Source organism: Geospiza fortis, unplaced genomic scaffold, assembly GCF_000277835.1.
Source record: "Geospiza fortis unplaced genomic scaffold, GeoFor_1.0 scaffold40, whole genome shotgun sequence".
NCBI lineage: Eukaryota > Metazoa > Chordata > Aves > Passeriformes > Thraupidae > Geospiza > Geospiza fortis.
In genome coordinates, this window is record NW_005054297.1 from 3285419 (window position 1) to 3305222 (window position 19804).

Here is a 19804-nt window from a genome sequence, read left to right on the forward strand (position 1 = left end):
ATCTGCCGGCGGGCGAGGGCACGCCGGGGTGCGATAGCCGCGCTCGCAGGGCGCTCAGCGGTGCCGTAAGGGTGATCCCTCCCTCCACCCGCGGCTGGGCTGTCTTCTGTTTCTGGCCGGTTATTTATTGTATCAGGCTGCCCTTCAGAGGGGTCCTGAGAGTGGAAGTGGTGTGCGCGTTATTTCTTACTCTCTGATAAGTCATTTAAATGTTGGCATGTGAACGCGCGTCTGGAGTGGTGAATTTCACTCAGGAAGAGTATCAGGGACACATTCCTCCTGGGACTCGTGTGGTTTCTTTACAGTGGTGTTTTGGCCATATGTGGTATAAAGCGCTTAAAAACATGCTACTTTTTTTTTCCCCCTAGCTACGTTGGGAATGAGCTATAATTGTTAGAATAGCTTCCATGTAATACCGCTTCCTAAAAATTTATCTCATGAATTGCCAAGTCTGGTTTTATTTGTAGTGTTTGGAATTGAAAGATGTTTATTTCTTAAACCCAAAAAGTTATGAAAAAGAGAAGAAAAAGTAGTATAGAAGTATGATGAGAAATGCTAGGGCCTAAATACACGTTTCTGTTCCTTCTGAACTTGCTTTGCATTCTGCAGTTAGTATAGCTTCCTGTGTAGCAAGTGGAGAGCTTAGTTTTGGTAAAACCTTATTTCCCATCACTTACTCCAGCAGTTTGAAACCTTAATGCTTGTTTGAAACCTAATATTTGTTATAGGTATTTAAGCCCTATGCCATACTGGGAAATCTGAAAATTGCTTGAAATGGTGAAAATTGTTTTTTATTTTTTTCAGTTAGTTTTTGTAACAGTCAAATAAAGTTTGTAGCATATAGGTATATAGATAGCTATACCTCTATGTGCTAAGTCTTGTGGTTTTTCTTAACGGAGTTATAACCCCAAACATAGAGCCTTGAACTCTTCTATTGGTAAAGATTGTAGTTAAACATGAGCTTTGCAATGGCAAGCAGAACTGACTTTCCAAGGCTCTCCTGCTACAAAGTTTCAAACTATTGTTTTCAAGGTAAATCGTATTTCAGCTGCTTGGAAATTAGGAACTCAAATTGTGTTAATTGTAAGAATGGTTTGTTGCATTCGTTTATGTCTCCTAACTTCTGAAAATGCTGTGCCCCTGAAAACAAACAAAGCAATTTAAAAATAGTGTTTTAATGTTTTAATTTTGCTGCTTACAAATTATTCTTCTTAGGGATCTTAATGGAAATAACATCACAAGAATCACGAAGACTGACTTTGCTGGTCTAAGGCACCTTCGAGTTCTGTAAGTTTTCTCTTTCACTCATTGATAACTCAGGACTGATGCTAGAGGTTGTAGTTACATTTCAGTTCATTTTCTGGATGGGTTATCACTTTTTAGCTACTGTATTACCATATCTGAACCTAAAACTGCTCTGCCACGTGTTATACACTGTTATGCACAAGTGAGCAATTCCTTTAAATAATATTTGTTTAAATGTTTTTAAACTCCCCTTAAGATTATGAGAACTTGAGGACTTAATTTAGCACATAGCTTGCAAGTAAGAGTTGCTAAAATTGGATGAATAACCATTGGAGTTACTTCAGTTTAGGGCTGTGAAATTTTCAGTGTGAACTATAAATGCGTACTCTCAACCAGAACTATAAGGGAGTTAATTAAGAAAAAAGTTATTCCTTTAGTGAATGTTAAAAGCAAGTCCCAGGTGATTATTATTTCTCTTTTGTAGTTTCTGGACAAAGCAGAAACTTTACCACTGAAGTTGAGGAAGGAATTATTTGATAGTTTGTTTGGGTGGGTTTTTGTTTCTTTGTTTGAATTTTTTTTCTTCAAGCATTATCAAGGTTTTAAAATTTGGTGATAGTTTGTGGGGTTTTTTTGTTCATTTTTTGGTTGGGTTTTTGGTTGCTTTCTGAAGGAAATAGCTAACTACTTAGCTTATTTGTTAAGGCCGGTTTAATTTGAGTGAGTGGTCTTGTAAAATCCTTTTCCTTTTTTCTCTGAAGAAAGTATAACATTGTAGTAATTTTTGACTCTGTTACAAAACAGGGATACTCTTACGGTTAAAATCTCTGCGCAGTCTTTCGATGCTGTTTCTTCTAACACCACAATTCAGAGTTTTGGTTTTGTTATTCTCGTGTGAGACTGGTATCACCTTCATGCTGTTCGACTGGAGTCTCACAGCTTGCCGAAGGGCAGTGATCTGTGTGCATTTGAGCATGCAGCCTCTAGGCATGTGTGTAGCTTTATAACTTGTGACTCCTTAAGTAAATGAGCAAATCTAATAATGATTCCTGTTTCTTTTATCAAGGCTTATTTTCCTACTTTTGGTTATATGAGCCCATGTAAATTGTTGGTGACAGGGATACAGAAGGTTAAAGGGGATGTCACTCTACTATAGCTATTGGATTTTTTAATAGAGTATATGGCTGCCTTTAAATGACCATTGTTAATGTGAAAAGTTATCTTAGAGATATTAAAACTTACATCTAAAAATTTCTATATTTCAGTCAGCTCATGGAGAACAAGATTAGTACTATTGAGAGAGGAGCATTCCAGGATTTAAAAGAACTGGAGAGGCTGTAAGTATATTTAATTCTAAAAGTTTCAACTTTTGGGGGGTCAAATTAGTTGTGTGTTAAGGCACTCAGGCTTCAGATTTTTTAAATACTTTTTGTTAAAATTTCTTATTTCTAGCCTTACTGATACACAAGAAAAATAAGAAATTCTCAAGCAGTGTTTAGGGGACTTGGTTGGGGGAGAGCATTCAAGAGCAGTCTGGAGTCAAAGTGAAAACTGCAATTGTCCCGTAGGAAATGGTTTCAGTACTATCTAATATTTTCACTTTAATCTTGAATACACAAGGACTTTTGAGAACTTAAATGCTCCAAAAGAAGGCTTCCGACCTGTAGTGTTCATGTTTTATACAATGCCTTATTGGAAGTAACTACTGGCTATAAAATGTTTTCTTGTTACATAGCAGTGATTGAATTCTACTCCAGTTTTTTTTATGAGGGAAGCTTTTACAAAAGCTTAGAAAAAATATGAACTGTTAGTTTTCAAAAATAATTTTAATTTGGATTTTTAAAAAAATTGAGTACTGTGGGGAGAGAAGATGGAACAGAGATGAGAGGACCTTATCTGGTGAAGCTGAAGTACAAACACCTGCTTGGTTGCAGTGAAACCTAGAAAATGAGTAATTCCCAAGCTAGTTTTCAGTATGTGCCTTGTTATTTTGTTAAACTTCAAATGAAAATATTTTTAAGTTTATTGCAAAACTTGGGACAACTGACTTGTTAAAGGCAGGATGCTGATTGTTGGACATAGTCTGGAGCCTGGCAAATATTAATATATATGTTCCTGTAGAACTTGACTTGTGTCTTCATTATTAGGCATTGTAGTTGTTGCATTTTCATTATATCACCTTTTCTTTAAGCATGCCTCTGAGGTCTTGTTCAGTGTTTCATTTGCTGCTGCTTTAACTTTATAGACGTATTTCTACCGTACTCAATTGAAAAACAGCACTGGCCTGAGCATAGTTTGTCTTATTATAGTTGCTTTGTACCCACAGCCACTGTGGGTTTAAAACGAAAACCTCCACAAACCATTATGGTTTGGTTGGTCATTTAGACAAAGCTGTTCAAGAGAATTAGTAACCACCAGTGTAATTATGATATTTCTATAACAGTTGAAATATTATGTACTTGAGATAATTACCTTACTTTTTCAAATAAGCCAAAGTAACTTTTTGACCTAAAAAGTTGGTGTTATGTAGTGTAACTTTTTTTAAAATAAATTTTAATGAGATAGATTACTCTTTGGAAAAAAAAACTGGCTGTGCATTTCTAAGTAGTATTAAAACACTTAATTCAATGCTTTTTTACAATGTGTTTTCAACTTTGTACAAAGTATAGGAATTTAAAACAGCTTTTCCTGCTGAGGGATAGATTGGAATAATATATGCATATTCCTAAATTTGGTTTATGGTGTCTAGATAAAAAATTAAATAGCAGTGTAGTTCATATTGCAAAGTAAATACTCATGTGAAACATGAAAAACATTAAGAGGTCCATACTATGTATATGGTTTGACACTGAGATAACAAATACTTACAAAGTTTTAAAACAGTTTATCAGCAGCCTTATTTCTTAACTATTTCAGAGTAAGATCCTGCTATGTGGTTCATTAACAAATTTCAGAAAAACGTCAAGGCTTTTACTGGTAATATTTCTGAAGTATAGAACTGTTTTACCAGAGAAAAATGAACTTCAGTAGTTAAAACTTACTTGTCTGATGTGTTTGTATTTTGCCATTACATTGTTTTATTTTTCCTTTGGTTTTCCCTTGATATTTGGAAAACAATAGCTATTTTCCATTTACATAAGATACTAGTTCTGAAGAGAAATTTTGATACTTTTGGATACTTTGTGGGTTATATTTGTTCACCCTTCAGCAGGCAGACTATGCTATCTGAAGACTTAGCTATTTAGACCTAAGAAGTTAGATTGTTTTTCTTCAGAGTTATATTACATCTGCTCCAACACTTGTCAGTTTCTTTAATTTGCTGGAATTCAGTCCATGTTAGGTGTGTGGGTGACTTGTAATTTGAATATATATGCAGGATGTCTGTAAACTGCCCCAGCTGTTTGCTAAGAGCAAATATTTCATATTTGTGGGGAAAAGCTGAGAAAATTCTTCTTGCTTACAACTGCCAAGTCTGTCTGATGAAGGCACATTGTTATCTGACAGCCAGTTCATCTCCTTGGGATTTTGAAATCCAAAATGATTTCTCAGGAAACCTATGGGTACTTCATTCAAGTATTTTCTTTTATACATTAAATAGCAAGCACTTTAAAGCTTTTTAATTTTTTTTCAATGTGTGAGTGTAGGGTGTCACATTCTCACTCTAAGTGTAATGTGCCAAGCTGCTGTCAAAGAATACCTGATACAGACCTTTTAGCATGCAAGCAGAGGGTGTAAGAGAACTTCAGGGCAGCTTAAATGAAGTCCATTTAATTTATAAGATTGTTTACATGTAATACCGCTTATTTTGAAATATCTTGTGCTAGTGTATACAGGCTTAATTTTAAAAGATATTTCCCGTTCTTCAATACTCTCCAGTGTGAACAACAGGCTTTCACAGTAGTTTCTCTTTGGGGAAAAAAAGAAATGCCCATCTCTCTAAGTGAAGTGCTGGGGGTCTGTTTGTTTGGGTGGCTTTTTGTTTGTTTCTTGGGTTTTTTTGTTTGGGTGGCTTTTATTTGTTTCTTGGTTTTTTTTTTGTTTTTAACTGCAGTTTCAGTTGAATTCTTTTTACACCAGTAACTCTGATTTCCAAGGAACTGTTTGGTTGGTTAATGAGTTACTTGTGAATGCTCACTTATAGGTCTGATCATTCAAAATGCTGGATATCCTCAGCTCTTTTTAATGGAAGGGAGGACCTGAAATGCTTTGAAAAATTAATGTCAGAGAGGAGAAACTTTTGACCTCCTCAGAAGATATCTGCTTAAGATTGAATTTTATTAAATCCATAAAAATCTGCCAGGTGGTTTCTCCTATAAATTAATAAAATAACGTATCTTTAGTACACAATGTAAGTTAGTACGTACACAAAGCTATTTGTGACCTATAGACCTAATATGCTCCACAATGGGAATTTGTGTCACACCAGTGTAATCGTACAAGTGCAATGGAACCCAAGGCTGCAGTGAATACTGCTGTAAAAAGTGATTATTATTACAGCAGCCTGAATGAAAGTAAAAGTTTTCATTTGCAATAAACTATTGTGTGCCTATGCCTGCTACTTAAGAAATAGGAGGGGAAAAGCAAGGTGTAAATTTGCAACTTAGTAAGTTTCAGGTTTGTGGAAGCTGTAGTAGCTAGAGAAACACTGGTGGAATTGATATTGCTGTAAGCCTTTTAGATGGATACTTCTGGGAGAAGTCTTAAAGTCAAATAAATGGCTATACACTGCAGTGTTCCCTTAGTTCCTATCTCTGATGGCTTTGAAGGCTCTTAAGGGCTGAGCTCTTAAGGCTCCAGTCCAAGCCAGTTTTGTACAACGCTGCCTGAACTGGCTTGTCTGCCACAAATATGATTTTTTTCACAGACTGGCTGCTGAACAGAAGAATTGCATGGTCTGTTTTGTTGTGTAGATGTTCTGTCTGCTGAAACAACCCTCTTTGATTAAGAAATGGGCTGTAAGCACTGAAGTTCAGTTGGGACAACTTGTACCTTTGGGTACATCCTGAAGTGATGCTAAAAACTCTTGGACTAATTACAGTCTTGACATCTGCAATAATTAGAGTATTTAATAAAGGAAGTCCTGCAGATCTTATCTGTAACTTATTTGAGCCCATGCTCTTGAGCAGAGCCTCTAAAGAGTATATGGCTCTTCAGTAAATGGCAAGTACCATAGAGAGAGGGTTGGATGTGGCCTCTTAGGGTTTTGAACCTCTCTTACAGAGACCACAGTCATGTGTCAGCAGTGGTTTTCAATATGCTTCATGGCAGGAAGACAGAAAGGGTCAAGAAATGGAGGATTTTCACAACACTTATGGATTTCCAGAGACCACTGCTTATTATGGGGGACAAAACTTTTTGAAACAATTCCTTATGAGAATGTGAAATCAAAAACTTGTTTCTTCTTTCTTCATAAAGCTGTCATCTTGGGTGTGATGTTTATATTAGTTGAAATAGTGTATTAAGACAGCAAGATGAAGATAAACTGAAAGTTTCCACTTTATGAAAACTGACACTGTTAGACACAGCTTTAAAAATAATTTTTAGTAAGTGTAGGCCATTGTTATCCCCAAGTTCACTTCATTCTCTGGTGTTGCAAATACTTCTCAAAATATGCCAATGTTTTTACAAGTTGTTGTCATTTGGAGGGAATGAAAATTTTGTTGAAGACAATTACCATAGACTGTTGAACCAGTTCTGTAAGAAGCTTCTTAAATCTAAAATTTCTTTACAGTTCCATGTAGTCTAGAAATAGAGGATTGTCAAGTTTTTTAGGGCTAAATAGACTCTTCACATGTTTATGGAGAACAGCATTTACCTTTTCATTTATTAAAAAAAAAAAAACAGCTGATAGGAAAAATTTTCAATCATAATTTTTCCAAACATGTTTTCTAAATCTAGTAGTTGGGATTCTAGCTCTTATTATGCTCGGGCTATGACAAGAAAAAATGTCAGAATAGGAGGAGTTTACAGCAATAGTTTCAAAATTACTTACTTTTTTTCTTCCTGTATTTATGAATAATCCATTGAGGGAGCAGTATGGCCCTAAAATGCTAATTTAGAGTCTGATTCTGCAGACATTTACCATGTGAATAACTTGGTTTGCATGAGTGGTCTCACTGATTACTCTTGTGAGAAAGGTTACTTGTGTGGCCTAAAAAGTTTCCAGGCCAAGCTTCCCTATTTTTGATACTTGAATTAGCAAATTTTATTTTTAAAGTGTCCATTTATTTTGTTAACTGTTCTAAAGTGTTACCTGTGTAGACTTAAAAAAGGCAAACTATGGGAAAAAAACCAACCCAACCCAAACCCCATCAACAAAGGAAAAATAAGCCACCAGTCCCCCCACCAAACCTATTTCTGCTAAAAACTGGTGTGCAGATGAAATGTTACTCTCAAAGGAATAACTTCAACTTCTGAGTTGGTGTCTGAGTTAAATACCCCCACCATACCTCCCTGAAAAGCAGCCCCCCTGAGCTACATGATGTGAGTAAGCTGCAGTCATGAGTTCAAGAAAAGAATGCTGAACATCAAGCTGGTACATGAAGGAGCTTTTAAACTGAAATCTACCCATTGAATTTTCATGTTTCTTACAATGCATACTGATGCAATATTTCAATTTTCATGAAATATTTCGAGAATTAAATGTTTTGTTAGGGTTTGTTGATTTTTCTAAATTTTTGCAACACAGTTCTAAAATGACAAACTGAGGAATTGTCCCTACTTGCCGTTTATTTGGGCTCTATCTCCATGAAAACATTAAAACAAGTTATTCAAAGTTAACATGAGGAGAGCACTTACTTAGGTGTGTACTTATGAGTGTTTGAGTAGTACTGAAAGTCGGTATTGTTTTGTACATGCTGTAGATGAACAATTTGAAACTTACAGATGTGTCATAGCATAGAAGGCAAAGTATATTTCAACTACATAGCTTCAAGAAAAAGTTCTTTCTACTTAGTAAACAAACTGTAGTACTAGGTGGATTTCTTTACAGGATACAGATTGGTATGTCAAATTACTGTGTGCAGCTTCAGCTGCACATGGGTTTAATTATAGCCTCAATACAAAGAAGATCATCTTGTCAAAAATATTAAATGGGCTTCAATAAAATAAAGCGGGGTTTAGTTGTATTCATATATGGGAGAGTTAGAGTTATCCATTTGAGCTCTAACTTACTGAGATAAACGTGGTAAACTATTACACTGCATTAGTAGGTTTTGAAGTTACGAAATCAAAACCAACTTGGCAGTTACTGTGATCTCTGAATGTATGGGGTGTTACAGAGCATCTCATCTGACAAAGTCATGCATTGCAGGGTAGACTGAGAAGTGAAGTGTTCCATCTAGGAAGACAAGTACAAATACAGTTTGTCTTGGGCATAACTGCCCAGCAGGCCTGGGCATTTATCAAGGGCTTTTAACAGCTGCTTCAAAATAGACTAGATGAACAAATACTATCCTTTCTGTCTAGTCTAGAAAAGGGCTGTATTACATGTATGCTCTTTCTCAGGGTGCAGACTTACTGAATCACTGATGGGGAAAAAAACCATGCTGTCCAGAGATTAAAATAAACCTATGTGCTAATATTTTATTCTCTTATGATGTGTGGCATGAGATTGCAGTTTTATTCCAAATTGACTAACTTTATCAATAAAATGTAAATCCCAAGTAGAAAAATACTTTTTAAGAGAGGAATGACAATATTTTCTGTGATTCTTTAAATGTGAGCTGCATCAATAAATTAATTCTAGAATACGCAGGCTTGGGCTGAACTTTTTTTTCCTGAGTTTTGAATCTGATAGTATATAGTCTTCTCAGTTACAGAAGTGTTAGAAACCTTAGATTTCACTTCTATGAAGCTATGTGATCAGAATTTAGCAGCAGGTACTTCTGGAAAAAATGTTAAATGTCTGTTTTTATGATGCAGTTTTGGTTTTTTAGCTGAAGCAAAAAAAAAAATTTTCCCCCCAATTTACAGACACGTAGGTGTAAAGGCTAATGTGGAGTTTTAGGATCCCTGGCAAAAATGCTGTGTTAGCAGTAGAACCACTGTTCCAGGAATCATTTCTATCACTATCAGTCCTAAAAGCACAGCTGATAAATGAGCAATATTTCATCTTCTGCTTGATTATAAAGTGTGTCAATGAAATAAATTTTTTAGGGATAAGACCTTGTGTTACACAGTATAGAAGTTGTACTGAGCTCTTAAATTGAATTCTTAGCTCTTTAGCTGAAAGTTAGTCTCAAGTTTCTTTTCTCACTGAGTGCTGGTCTTTATTGTGATGTGCAAGTTCCTTACTGGAGTCTGAGAACTAATTTTTTTTCATTTGGGGTACATTCTGGGCAGTCTGACTACAGCTGCTGGGGAAGTCTGGGTTTGACTGCCTAAAACCCGTGGGGTTATTCATGTGCTTGCTTTTGAAGGCTGCTTGATGTTACATTTGTCTCCTCCCTGTGCCCTTGGTACTTAATCACCTGTGTGGCTTCAGTCTGTGAGCATTTGAAGAGTTAATTCCTTCACACAGATGTGTCATAGGTAAGGGAAGAATAATGAGCTCAGGTAGAGAGACCTGGTTTTGAACAGCCCTGAAGGGGGTGAACAGTTATTCCTTGTTAATCATGGATGTGAGAAATCCTTCTTCTAGCTAGTCTTACGTAGTTTAAGGGCAATGCACCACACATTCCTCCTCTTAGAACAGGGAGGAGACTACAAAGCCTGTGGTGTTAATCACTTACCAATGGAATGTGGGACTATAGTACATGAATTATAATGAACTATACAGGCCATGTGTATTAATAGTTTCTTAAGAAAAATAATTTAAAAATACTACTGTAGTTATTTGGTATTAGCAGGCTTTTGTGAAAGCCTTGAATATCTTTAAAAAGTCTTTTGAATCAGAGAGAGACAATGGCTGTTTTTGAAGACAGTATATAAAAAGATGCAGTGTTCTAATGGATTTTTAAAAAATTAAATTATAGCTACATTTTGATTACAGAACACTACAAAATATTTTATAAAACTAATTCCAAGAGCAATGTTCTTCTAAAAGACTTCTCAATGCCCGCTATTTATTTTTATTATATTTTATTCATCTGAGTGTCTTTTCTCATGGGACTCCTTTTATAGGTCTAGAAGTCAAATTGCAGTGAGAAGTCCTGTTTGCTCTTTGCAGACCTTTTTACAAATTCCAGGGCAGGAAGGCTGTTTATTTTTCCCACATCTGTTTTGTGCTCATCCTTTGTGGCATTGTTTGCTGGATGCTCTTCTTTCTTGCTTCCTCTGAAATGGGTAATTCGCACTGTTGCAAAATAGTGAAGCTAGATCTGATTTTGCAGAGCTGTTGTGCCAATGTTTTTATTTCAAATGGTGTTTTTTGTTCAGAAGCTATTTTAAATGGATTCTATAGAGCACAGATATTAAACTTAAAGCTACACATTTTAGTTTTACTCTTTAAAAATCATATTTATTTCTTGCAGAATGAGTTCAATATTTTTTAAATGCTGATTTAATATTAGGTGGCCACAGGTGAAAATTGACTTGCCATTACATTTTAATATAGCATATTTGAAAGATTATCTTAGATGCTCCTTATTTTGATTGCAGCAACCACACTTCTATCTGGAGTCTTACAGATAAACTCCAGAATGTATGAGGGATCTGGCTGCAACTTCAGTGACTCATACTGTTATATTACCTCATTTACTATGAAGAGCCTGGTTGAAACTTCATCAGAAGAAACATTTTTTTCCTATTTTCTTTCATAGTATGTATTCATTGTGCTGGCTTGTCTTTAATAATAGTCTAGACTGTTAGTCAAATACAACATGGTAAAGTCTCCCTTCATTTTTTTAAGGCGCACCAGCCATTCTGATTTAGTTTGGCAGGATGTCTGTACAGGTGCTCTAGAAAAATACTTGAGTGAAAATTTACGGTGGTAATTTTATGCCAGAAAGACAGTTACAAGCCTATCAGAACTATCTGCAGGCCTTTCTTGTCTTTCTAAACAATCTGTTCAAACCTCAGCTAAATTCCACCTACTAGATCAGCTTCACCTCCCCTCTTTCTTTGCTTTTTTTTATTTTTTTCTTTCTTGGAAGTAATCCCAGGCATTGTCAAAATCATTCTCGTTTCATCTGATACTTGAACCTCTGTTACTCTGTGGAGTAGCATGTTTTAAACATGTAGTATGTTTTATAACTTCTGTTTCCTTCTTTATGGTGTACTTTGTAGAATAGAATCCCATGAGTGAGCTTCACAAGATTGTGGAGGCTTGAAGAAGTCTCTGTATATTGTCTAATCCATGCTACCAATTAACTCAAGGTCCATCGGAGCAGGTGTCTGAAGGCTGCTTCCAGCTGGGTTTTGAATCTCTCCAGCAATGGAGAGTCTGCAGCCTCTCTGTGCAGCCTGTTCCAGTGTGTGACCACCCTCACAGTCAAACACTTTTCTTAAGTTGAAATACAGTTTTCCTGTTCTTTGATTTGTACCCATTGCCTCTTGTCCCTTCACTGTGCATTGCTGAGAAGAGTCTGGCAAAGTTTTCCTTACTTGGGATGGAATCACATCACTTATTTGTACACATGAAGTATTTATACACATTGAGATATCTCTGAGACTTTTCCTCCTCAGGCTAAACAGTCCCAGCTCTCTCAACTTCTTCCAATGTGACAGGTGCTTCAATCTGCCTTTTTTGTCATTTTAACAGTTCTTCCCTGGACTTGGTCCAGTCTCTTTTGTGTTGGGGAGTCCAGCACTGGGCACTGCTCTCCAGATGTCTCACCAGTGCTGATTTTAGGGGAAGGACCACATGCCTTGACCTGCTGGCAGCAATCTTATGATTACAGCCCAGGATGCTGTTGGCCTTCTGTGCAAGGGCACATTGCTGGCTTCATCTGAATTGCTTATTCACCTGCACCCTAGACTGTTCTTCCAACTGGTGGTTCTCCAGTGTGTGCTGCTCTATGGAGTTAGTCTTCTCCAGCTTCAGGTCTTTCCATTTCCCTTTTGTTGCCCTTCCTAAGTTTCTTTTTCAAGCAATGCTCCAGCCTGATTGTCTTACTTTAAGGCAATGCACAGACTTAGTGCATCAGTCATTCTTTCCAGTTTTGTATCATCTGCAACTGAGGGTGCAATGTGTCCCATCTTCCAGGTTGTGAGTGAAGTTTTGAGCGGTACTGGTTCCATTGCTGACCCCTGGAATATATAACTTGTGACTGTTCTCCAAATGGACTTTGTGCCCCTGACCACAGCTCTTTGAACTTGGCACTTTTGGCAATTTTCAGTCCACCTCACCATCTGCTTTTGTAGTCTGTACTCTATCAGTTTGTCTGTGAGGACAGCCATTATGAATGGCAGTGTCAGAACCTTTACCAAAGTCAAGATAAACATCTACTGCCTTCCCCTCATCTGCCATGTTCATTATTCATTGTAGGAGGCTGCCAGGCTGGTTAGGCATCATTTTCTCAGCTTTAAATCTGTGCTGACCACTCCCAGTCATCACTGTGTCCTTACTGTGTCTAAAATAGAACTATTTTGCCCAGTCGCCTTCTCAGGCATTGAGATGAGGCTTCCTTGCCTGCAGTTTCCTGACTTTTACTGTGTTTTTTGTACTTTTTAGTGCTGTAGGCAGAATTAACAAGAATAAAGACTAAATATTTATTGAAATCTTTTCTGTTGAAACAGTAAGGGATACAGAAAACAGCAGCCTTAGTTTCTGTCTTTCCTTCATAGTGAAGAAAAAGCTATAAAAAGGCGAAGTGAGTAACTCTTGACAGCACAAAATACTGTTTTGCATAATGTAGAAGAATTGATTGGGGTAGGAGAGGAGTGTGGTAATTTTGGACTTGACATCAAACTCACTGGAGAAGAAAATGAAGGACAGAAAATACCTTAGGTTTCAAGTAGCATGCACTAGTTCAATGTAGTACTATAGCTGAGAAGTACTTTTCACTGCCTCCAAATAGGACACTGAGTTCACAGTAGTGTCCTGCTACTGTTCAGAATTTTTTTTTTCTTACTGAAACAAATATCTAATTTATATTTGAAATTAAATGGGGAATAACTTAAATGTCTTTTTTAGCTAGTCACTATTTAGCCTGGAAAGTGGAGTCCTACTTAAGTGGTTCTTGACCTGGGGAAAACCTTGGACATCCAAATGCTGTAAGAACAGCCTTGAACTTCTCAGATTCCAGTTTTTACTCATGTGGTTGGTGAACTTGATATTGTTAGGCTTAATGAGATTATGAGTAGTTTGACTAGAGAAATTGTCTTTGCAGAGAGTTCTTAATGGAAAAACTGGCACAATCTTTTGCTTAGCTCTTAGTCCTTGGGCTTTCCTCTCACTTGATGACATGCAAGTCACATTCGGAGACAGCAGTTGCCAGATGTGTTGAAGTCCAGCAGATTGTGGCTTTGGACATGGATGCACAAATATTTTCTGCCTCTGGCAGATATAGCACAATGTTTTTTGTAGGAAAGTAGTGATTTGCCTTCCTTTTAGATGGAAGTCTAAGTCTGTAATTTCTCTATTGAGGCAGTAGGAATCGCTTATTCGAATGTCTGTTATTCTAACTCCATATAAAATTTTGGACATCATGCTTAAACCAGCCCATGGCAATGTTTGGGTGCTGTGCACTAGCTTTCTCTTTTGAAGTACTTAGATAATTTTGTAGGTGGCTTCTGTATTTTCTGAGCTCATAAAGCCTGAACTGATATTAGATCTTGGAACTACTTAAGGAGCCTTGTGGGCTCAGTTGTGGGTAGAAAGTGCTCCTGTGTGAACGTGCAGAAGTTTGATTACTGACCTGTTCTTCCATTTTAAATTGAAATGTAATGTAAACAGGCTTTTATTCTTTTAAAGTTATGTATATTTTGCAAATGAGATTCACTGAGCTGTTAAATGGGTGTAATAGTTATTTCATCTGCTGACAAACAGAAGGTGTGAATATGCTCCTTTGAAGAATGCAATTTCTAAGCTATATGGTGCTCTGTGCTACTATGTACAAATAGTGTATTTACTTCTCTAGGCTAACTTTGAAGGAGGAATGAAAAATAATGAATTCTACTGTCAATAATCTTTGTGGGTTGGAAGCATTCAGTGATTTTCCTGAAGTAGTGGCGGTGGGATAAAATGCATCTGTCCTGTATTTAGGGTTTTGGAAGACTCATTCTCTATGCACCCAATGGGATAGGCTGTTTCTAATTAAAGAGCACAGCTGATTTATGACTGACTTGAAACAACTTTGATCAGCTCTCAAGTTATCTTTGAGGGCTTCTTTTGTCCTATAGGGTCTATGGGTAGAATTGCATCTACTTAAACTAAAATCCATTTGAAACTTACTTAGGTGGGACAAAAGAGCAGCCTTCCAGTACTTGTGAGGTGGTTATGAAAAACCTCAAGCCAGGCTCATTGCTGTGGTGAGCCAACAAGCATAAATCAAAGTGGGGAGTGTAACTGCACGTAAGGGCAAAACTTCTTCCCTGTGAGGACAGTCAAGCACTGGAACAGCTCGTTTTCCCAGAGAGGCTCCACAGTCTCCTCCACCTTCTCTGGCTGGATGTAGTTGATACAGTGGAATCAGCAACAAGTTACAGTGAAGGCTGTAACAAGTCTGAAACAAATGGGTGTGAATTATAGCAATTGCAGATGATTACATTGTGCCCAGTGCAATCAAGATTTTTTTTTTTTTCTCCCTTCCTCCTCCATGCATAATTGCTACTGGATCATAGTTATTGTGGCATGAAAACTTGAGAGACACATCAGGATGGATTTGTGGCACGGCCAGACTTCAGTGGGTTAGGATACGTTGCTACTGGGAGCATAATGTGCTCTCCCTCCAGCCTCTGTCTGTCGTCATCTTCATGTACTCTGGCTGCATGCAGAAGACAAGTAAAACTCATATATGCACCAATTTCAACTAAAATAGCCTCTTGCCACTAGCTCAAATCAAGCCACATTTTTTTTTGTGTACCTTAATGTTGTCTGCTTCAAAAAGTTACTTACTCTTTTGTAAGGTTTTCTTATTCTTTTTTCTAATTGCCAGGTTTTACTTTTTATCTGCCTGTTGGTATTGAGCTTCATTTATTGAGTATTTTCACCTGTTCATTTGTCAAAGGTATTTTTTCTTTGTCCTTAAATCCTTTTATATACTTATACCATAATTTTGCTTTGGAGATGCTTTTCTAGTCTTTACTGATCTCTGGGAATTTTAAACTGAAGTATTTGAAATACTTTGTATACTTTAGGTAGTATGTGGACATTGCTTGAATATGAAGAGCTCAAAAATTTATCTGTGTAAGTTTTCCCAATCTCTTTTTAAAGATCCATTCAACAATAGAAGGAAAAAAAAAGTATATTTGAATTGCAGCTTGAAAGAATTATATTATACTGGTGCCTCATCTGTTTATTTCTGGACACTACCAAAGGACTTTACAAGTTGTTTCAATGTTAGAAATTCTTCAGTACATTTTCTGTTGCTCACACCACTAATGCTTCACCTCTTCTGAGCTCTCTGGTTGAGAAACACAAATATTTGTAGCTCAGATGGAAAACTGAATGGTGACAGTATGAAATATCTCATCACTGTTTCTTCAGTGCTTCACTTTGAGCTCCATGTCAGTTCTGAGAGAGCAGTTCAGTTGGTGAAACTGAAATTTCTCTTCTTGCATTGTCCCAGGAGAAGCATAGCCCGCTAGGTAACTGTGCTAAGTGTCTGCCACTATGAAAACATGGAAAGATGATGTGGTGGAATGTTTATGGTTGTTTTTACTCAAAGTAGCTGTAGTTTTTTCAAACCTATAGTCTTGGATTCCATGATCCACTGTGCTTACCTTGGGTTTCAGCTCGAGAGAAAGGGGATCTTTTTCACTCACTCTTGTTTCAGTATGTTTGTGTGTTCTGGATCGGTATTATTTCAGGCAAAATGAAGCATCCGGTCCCCTGAAAAAGTGAAACTGTTGGGGAACTATGTAAAACAGTGAACCATTTTAAAATAGTAATGTATTTTCTGGACTCCTTGTGCAGCTTTTTCCAAACATTAGAAACTCTTCATAGTGACTGTTGAATGGGAGGCTGTTGTGTACTGTGATACCAGGTTGTTGTTTCAGACTTGCTCTGCATACTTTTTTCCCATTCACTTACATTTTCCTGTAATTTTTATTGACAGAACTACCTACTGTAGTCTTGAAAAATGTATTTCAATGAAGTCTAGTTCATAAAATCTCCATATAGAAAACTCAGCAAATTGACTCTTTTAAAAGCATCTGCTATAACTTGTTAGGTGTAAAGAGTAGCTTAAGTCTCTTTTTGAAGTATTTGATATATTTCCCATTATTGCCTTATGAAAATTAGTTATGTTGTATCTTCTTGGTCACAGGCAATAAGGAATAGTCAACTTTTTGGTAGAGAAAGCTTAGTTCTAAAAGAATATTTAGTGAGTGGGATAAAGCTATTCAAAGTAGAAGATACAAAATGCAAGATTCATAAGGAATCAGTAATTTGTGTATTCCCTCAATCTGTGTAGTGCTCAAAGAACAAATATTTTAGTCTTCTGAATGTCAAAGTAGAATTCTGTGTTGAAGCACTAATTTGAAGTTCCAATCTCACAGGGTAGAAGCTGGTGAGACATGAGAGTAGTGCTGTTTATTGCTAGTTTAATTAATACAACTTGATTTACTGTCCATAACTCTAGATTTGAAAGTCTGTAGAGTGGCAGATGCATCAGTATGTTAAAGGTATACTCAGCTGTGTGGGGTATGTGAAGTACAGGTAATAACAGAAACTGCTGATGGAAGGTGTTAACTGTTTAAGACATTAAATAGCAGAGCAAGTATTTTGGTGGTGAAGTATCCTTCTGTGTGATCCTGTGTGACCTTGTGAGACTGCTCTTGCATTTAGTGAAAGGCAGCCTGCCTGATGAACTTGATCATCAATATTATGTCATTTTATGTAATGAAACTTCTATAAAAATACAGATACTGAGTAATTTCATTGCCCTTTCAGTAACAGTTCATCATTATTGTCTAGTGTCCAAACTTAATAGATTTATTACAAAGTATCAACAGAGATTTTTGTCCTGAAAAACTGATTAGAAACTCACTTTTTAGTCTTTACCCTACATGCTTTTCCATGTAATTTTGGATCTGTAAAAATGGACTTAGAGGTTTAAGTCTCTGTTTAACTAAGAGAAGCAGTGAACGAACTATTTCTTTTTTTTTTACTTACTCTTTTGTTAGTTTGTTTTATTTTCAAAATCTTGTTGGACTGCAAATGTAGCTTCAGTAGAAGACAATTGTTTTAAACTAAGTTTTGTGGTCTTGGCATATACTTTTGTACATAGACAGACATTTTCTGACCTTTAGTAAATTTATAAATGAATTTATTTTGAAAATGCAGTAGATGCAGAAGCAGTAAAATGTATCACTTTCTTGTATTTATGTTGGGATGGTTTTATTTTTAAGTAGTGTTCAAATCAGAAGTCTTCCAGTAGTCATTAAATTGTAGCTCTTTCTTTTATATGGAAATTTTTTGTTCTACTGATTTGGACATGTGATTTGCAAGATCACAATCTAGATTGTTGTTGTTGTTGCTGGATTAAGGTTTTTTTCCCTAATTATTAAAATGCATTGTCTCTCGCCTCTCTTATCCCAGAAGTGTAGTCTTACATTTTTTGGTTCTTTCACTCTTAGGTGTTTTTTAATCACTAAATGTGTGATTTAGGTTTATTCTGCTTACAGAAATCAGGATTTCTGATGCTTGACTAACAGAAGAGAACCTGAAATTAACACTTAGAATTATGGATATCTAGAACTCAAGAAGCTGACTGCTTGCTTATGATTTGAAGTGTGGCAGCAACCCTCTGTGTGCATAAAGATATTTCTCAGATTATTTCACTCTCATCAATAGTCACATTGAGATTTAAGGGAGGAAAAACTAACTAAACCATGGAGCTGTGTAAAATTTGATTTTGAATGTCTCTATGTATCTACATGGGAATAACTGGAAAGACCCTTGTATGGAACAGTGTTTATGAGAAATTAGCCCAGAGAGGCTAAACAGTCTTAATTATTTCAGTTCAGCCCTAAGGCTCACAAACAAGATGATCTGAGCCTTTATGAAATTCTAAAACTTAATTTTTCAAGACTGATGCCCAGTATATTTTTTCACCTTGTGGAATGTGTTGATAGGAGTCTATTGATGAAGTGTAACCACTGTTATGATTATGTTTATATATCTATATATATGTATATATCAGGTAGTCCCATGCAGTCTGGTTTCCATGAGTGCCCTGAATTATTGAGGGATCATGCATTGCAAAGTGTGACCTGTGATAAATTTTATGGGACACAACCGTTTTTTCTAGTCTGTTGCTTTGCTTGAATGGCAGGTGCCACATGTGGTGGATGCATTTGTTAAAAACAACCAAAAGCCTGTTTTGAGCTTGACTTCTTGACTGGGATGACTGTATGCTCCAGGGCTGTCACATGCAGTAGAAAGAATAATCTGCATCATATGTTTAGAAAAAACATGAGGATAGAATATATTTGCCTTGGCTAGTGGTTGTTCTGTTGTCTCTGGGTATAATACAGAGGGCTTTGATCTTGTCACCTCAGTTTGAGCAGCTGTGACCCTGGTCAGCGTGCTCAGTGAGAATCTTCATAGACAAATGGGCACCGTCCAGATTTCACTTGTAATTTTTTCTGTTGTACACTGTCTTATGTACAACTGATCAAGTTCTATTTAAAAAAAAAAATTAGCTTCCTCGAAGTTCCTATCTTTGCAGTTAAAGAGAAAAAGCTGCATGAAAAAACCTCCTTGTAATGCCAGATATAAGCTGTGACTCCTTGGGGTTTTTTGACTTCTATTTGATCAGGGTTTCTGTAACAGCTTCCTTTGCTTTTTAAAATTTATATAAATAGGTTATATGGATCGTTAGACATAATATTATCTTGTTTACTGAAAGTGTATACATTTGATACATGCGCCTTTGAACCTTTTCATGGTTACAAAATGTCTATCTGCTCCATTATACTAAGAGGAACATAGAGTTGGTAGGGAATTGAATTTGCACTGCTGATTTTGTATTTTTAGCTTTCATGTTGTTTATGTAGGATGGAGTCCTGACTCAGTGATTGGTTCACACTGCAGAGATTCAAAATCTTTCATAAAATAGGTAATATGGTCTGTTGGGGGAAACCAGAAAATGTAATTAGTCCATGGTAAATTTACTACTGGACCATGTCTCCGCTAATGGACCTTTCTGGTCTTTAAAATCAGCTTGTTACAGCCCTGGGATTCCAACTCAAAGTGGTTGCATTGCATTGCTGTAGCATTTGTAATTTAACACAACTTTTTCTTTTTCTTTCCAAAGGCGCCTAAACAGAAATAACCTCCAGTTGCTTTCTGAGCTGCTCTTTCTGGGGACTCCGAAGTTATACAGGCTGTAAGTAGGCATGGTCCAATAATTATTTGGGAAAATTTGGATTTGGTCTGTTATTCTGTCTTGCATTAGAATTTTTGTCTTTTGCCTTGCATTGGGCTAAAATATGTCTTGGAATGTTGGTA

General features: G+C 36.5%; 1 protein-coding gene across 1 annotated transcript in view; it reads left to right on the forward strand.

The window, feature by feature from the left end:
* Window positions 1-19804, forward strand: part of SLIT2 (slit guidance ligand 2) — a 278830-nt gene that overhangs the window by 22366 nt on the left and 236660 nt on the right. Inside the window, exons 3-5 of the mRNA XM_031055462.1 lie at window positions 1216-1287; window positions 2511-2582; window positions 19611-19682. Coding sequence (XP_030911322.1) covers window positions 1216-1287; window positions 2511-2582; window positions 19611-19682 — 216 coding nt within the window. The remainder of the gene's footprint in view (window positions 1-1215; window positions 1288-2510; window positions 2583-19610; window positions 19683-19804) is intronic.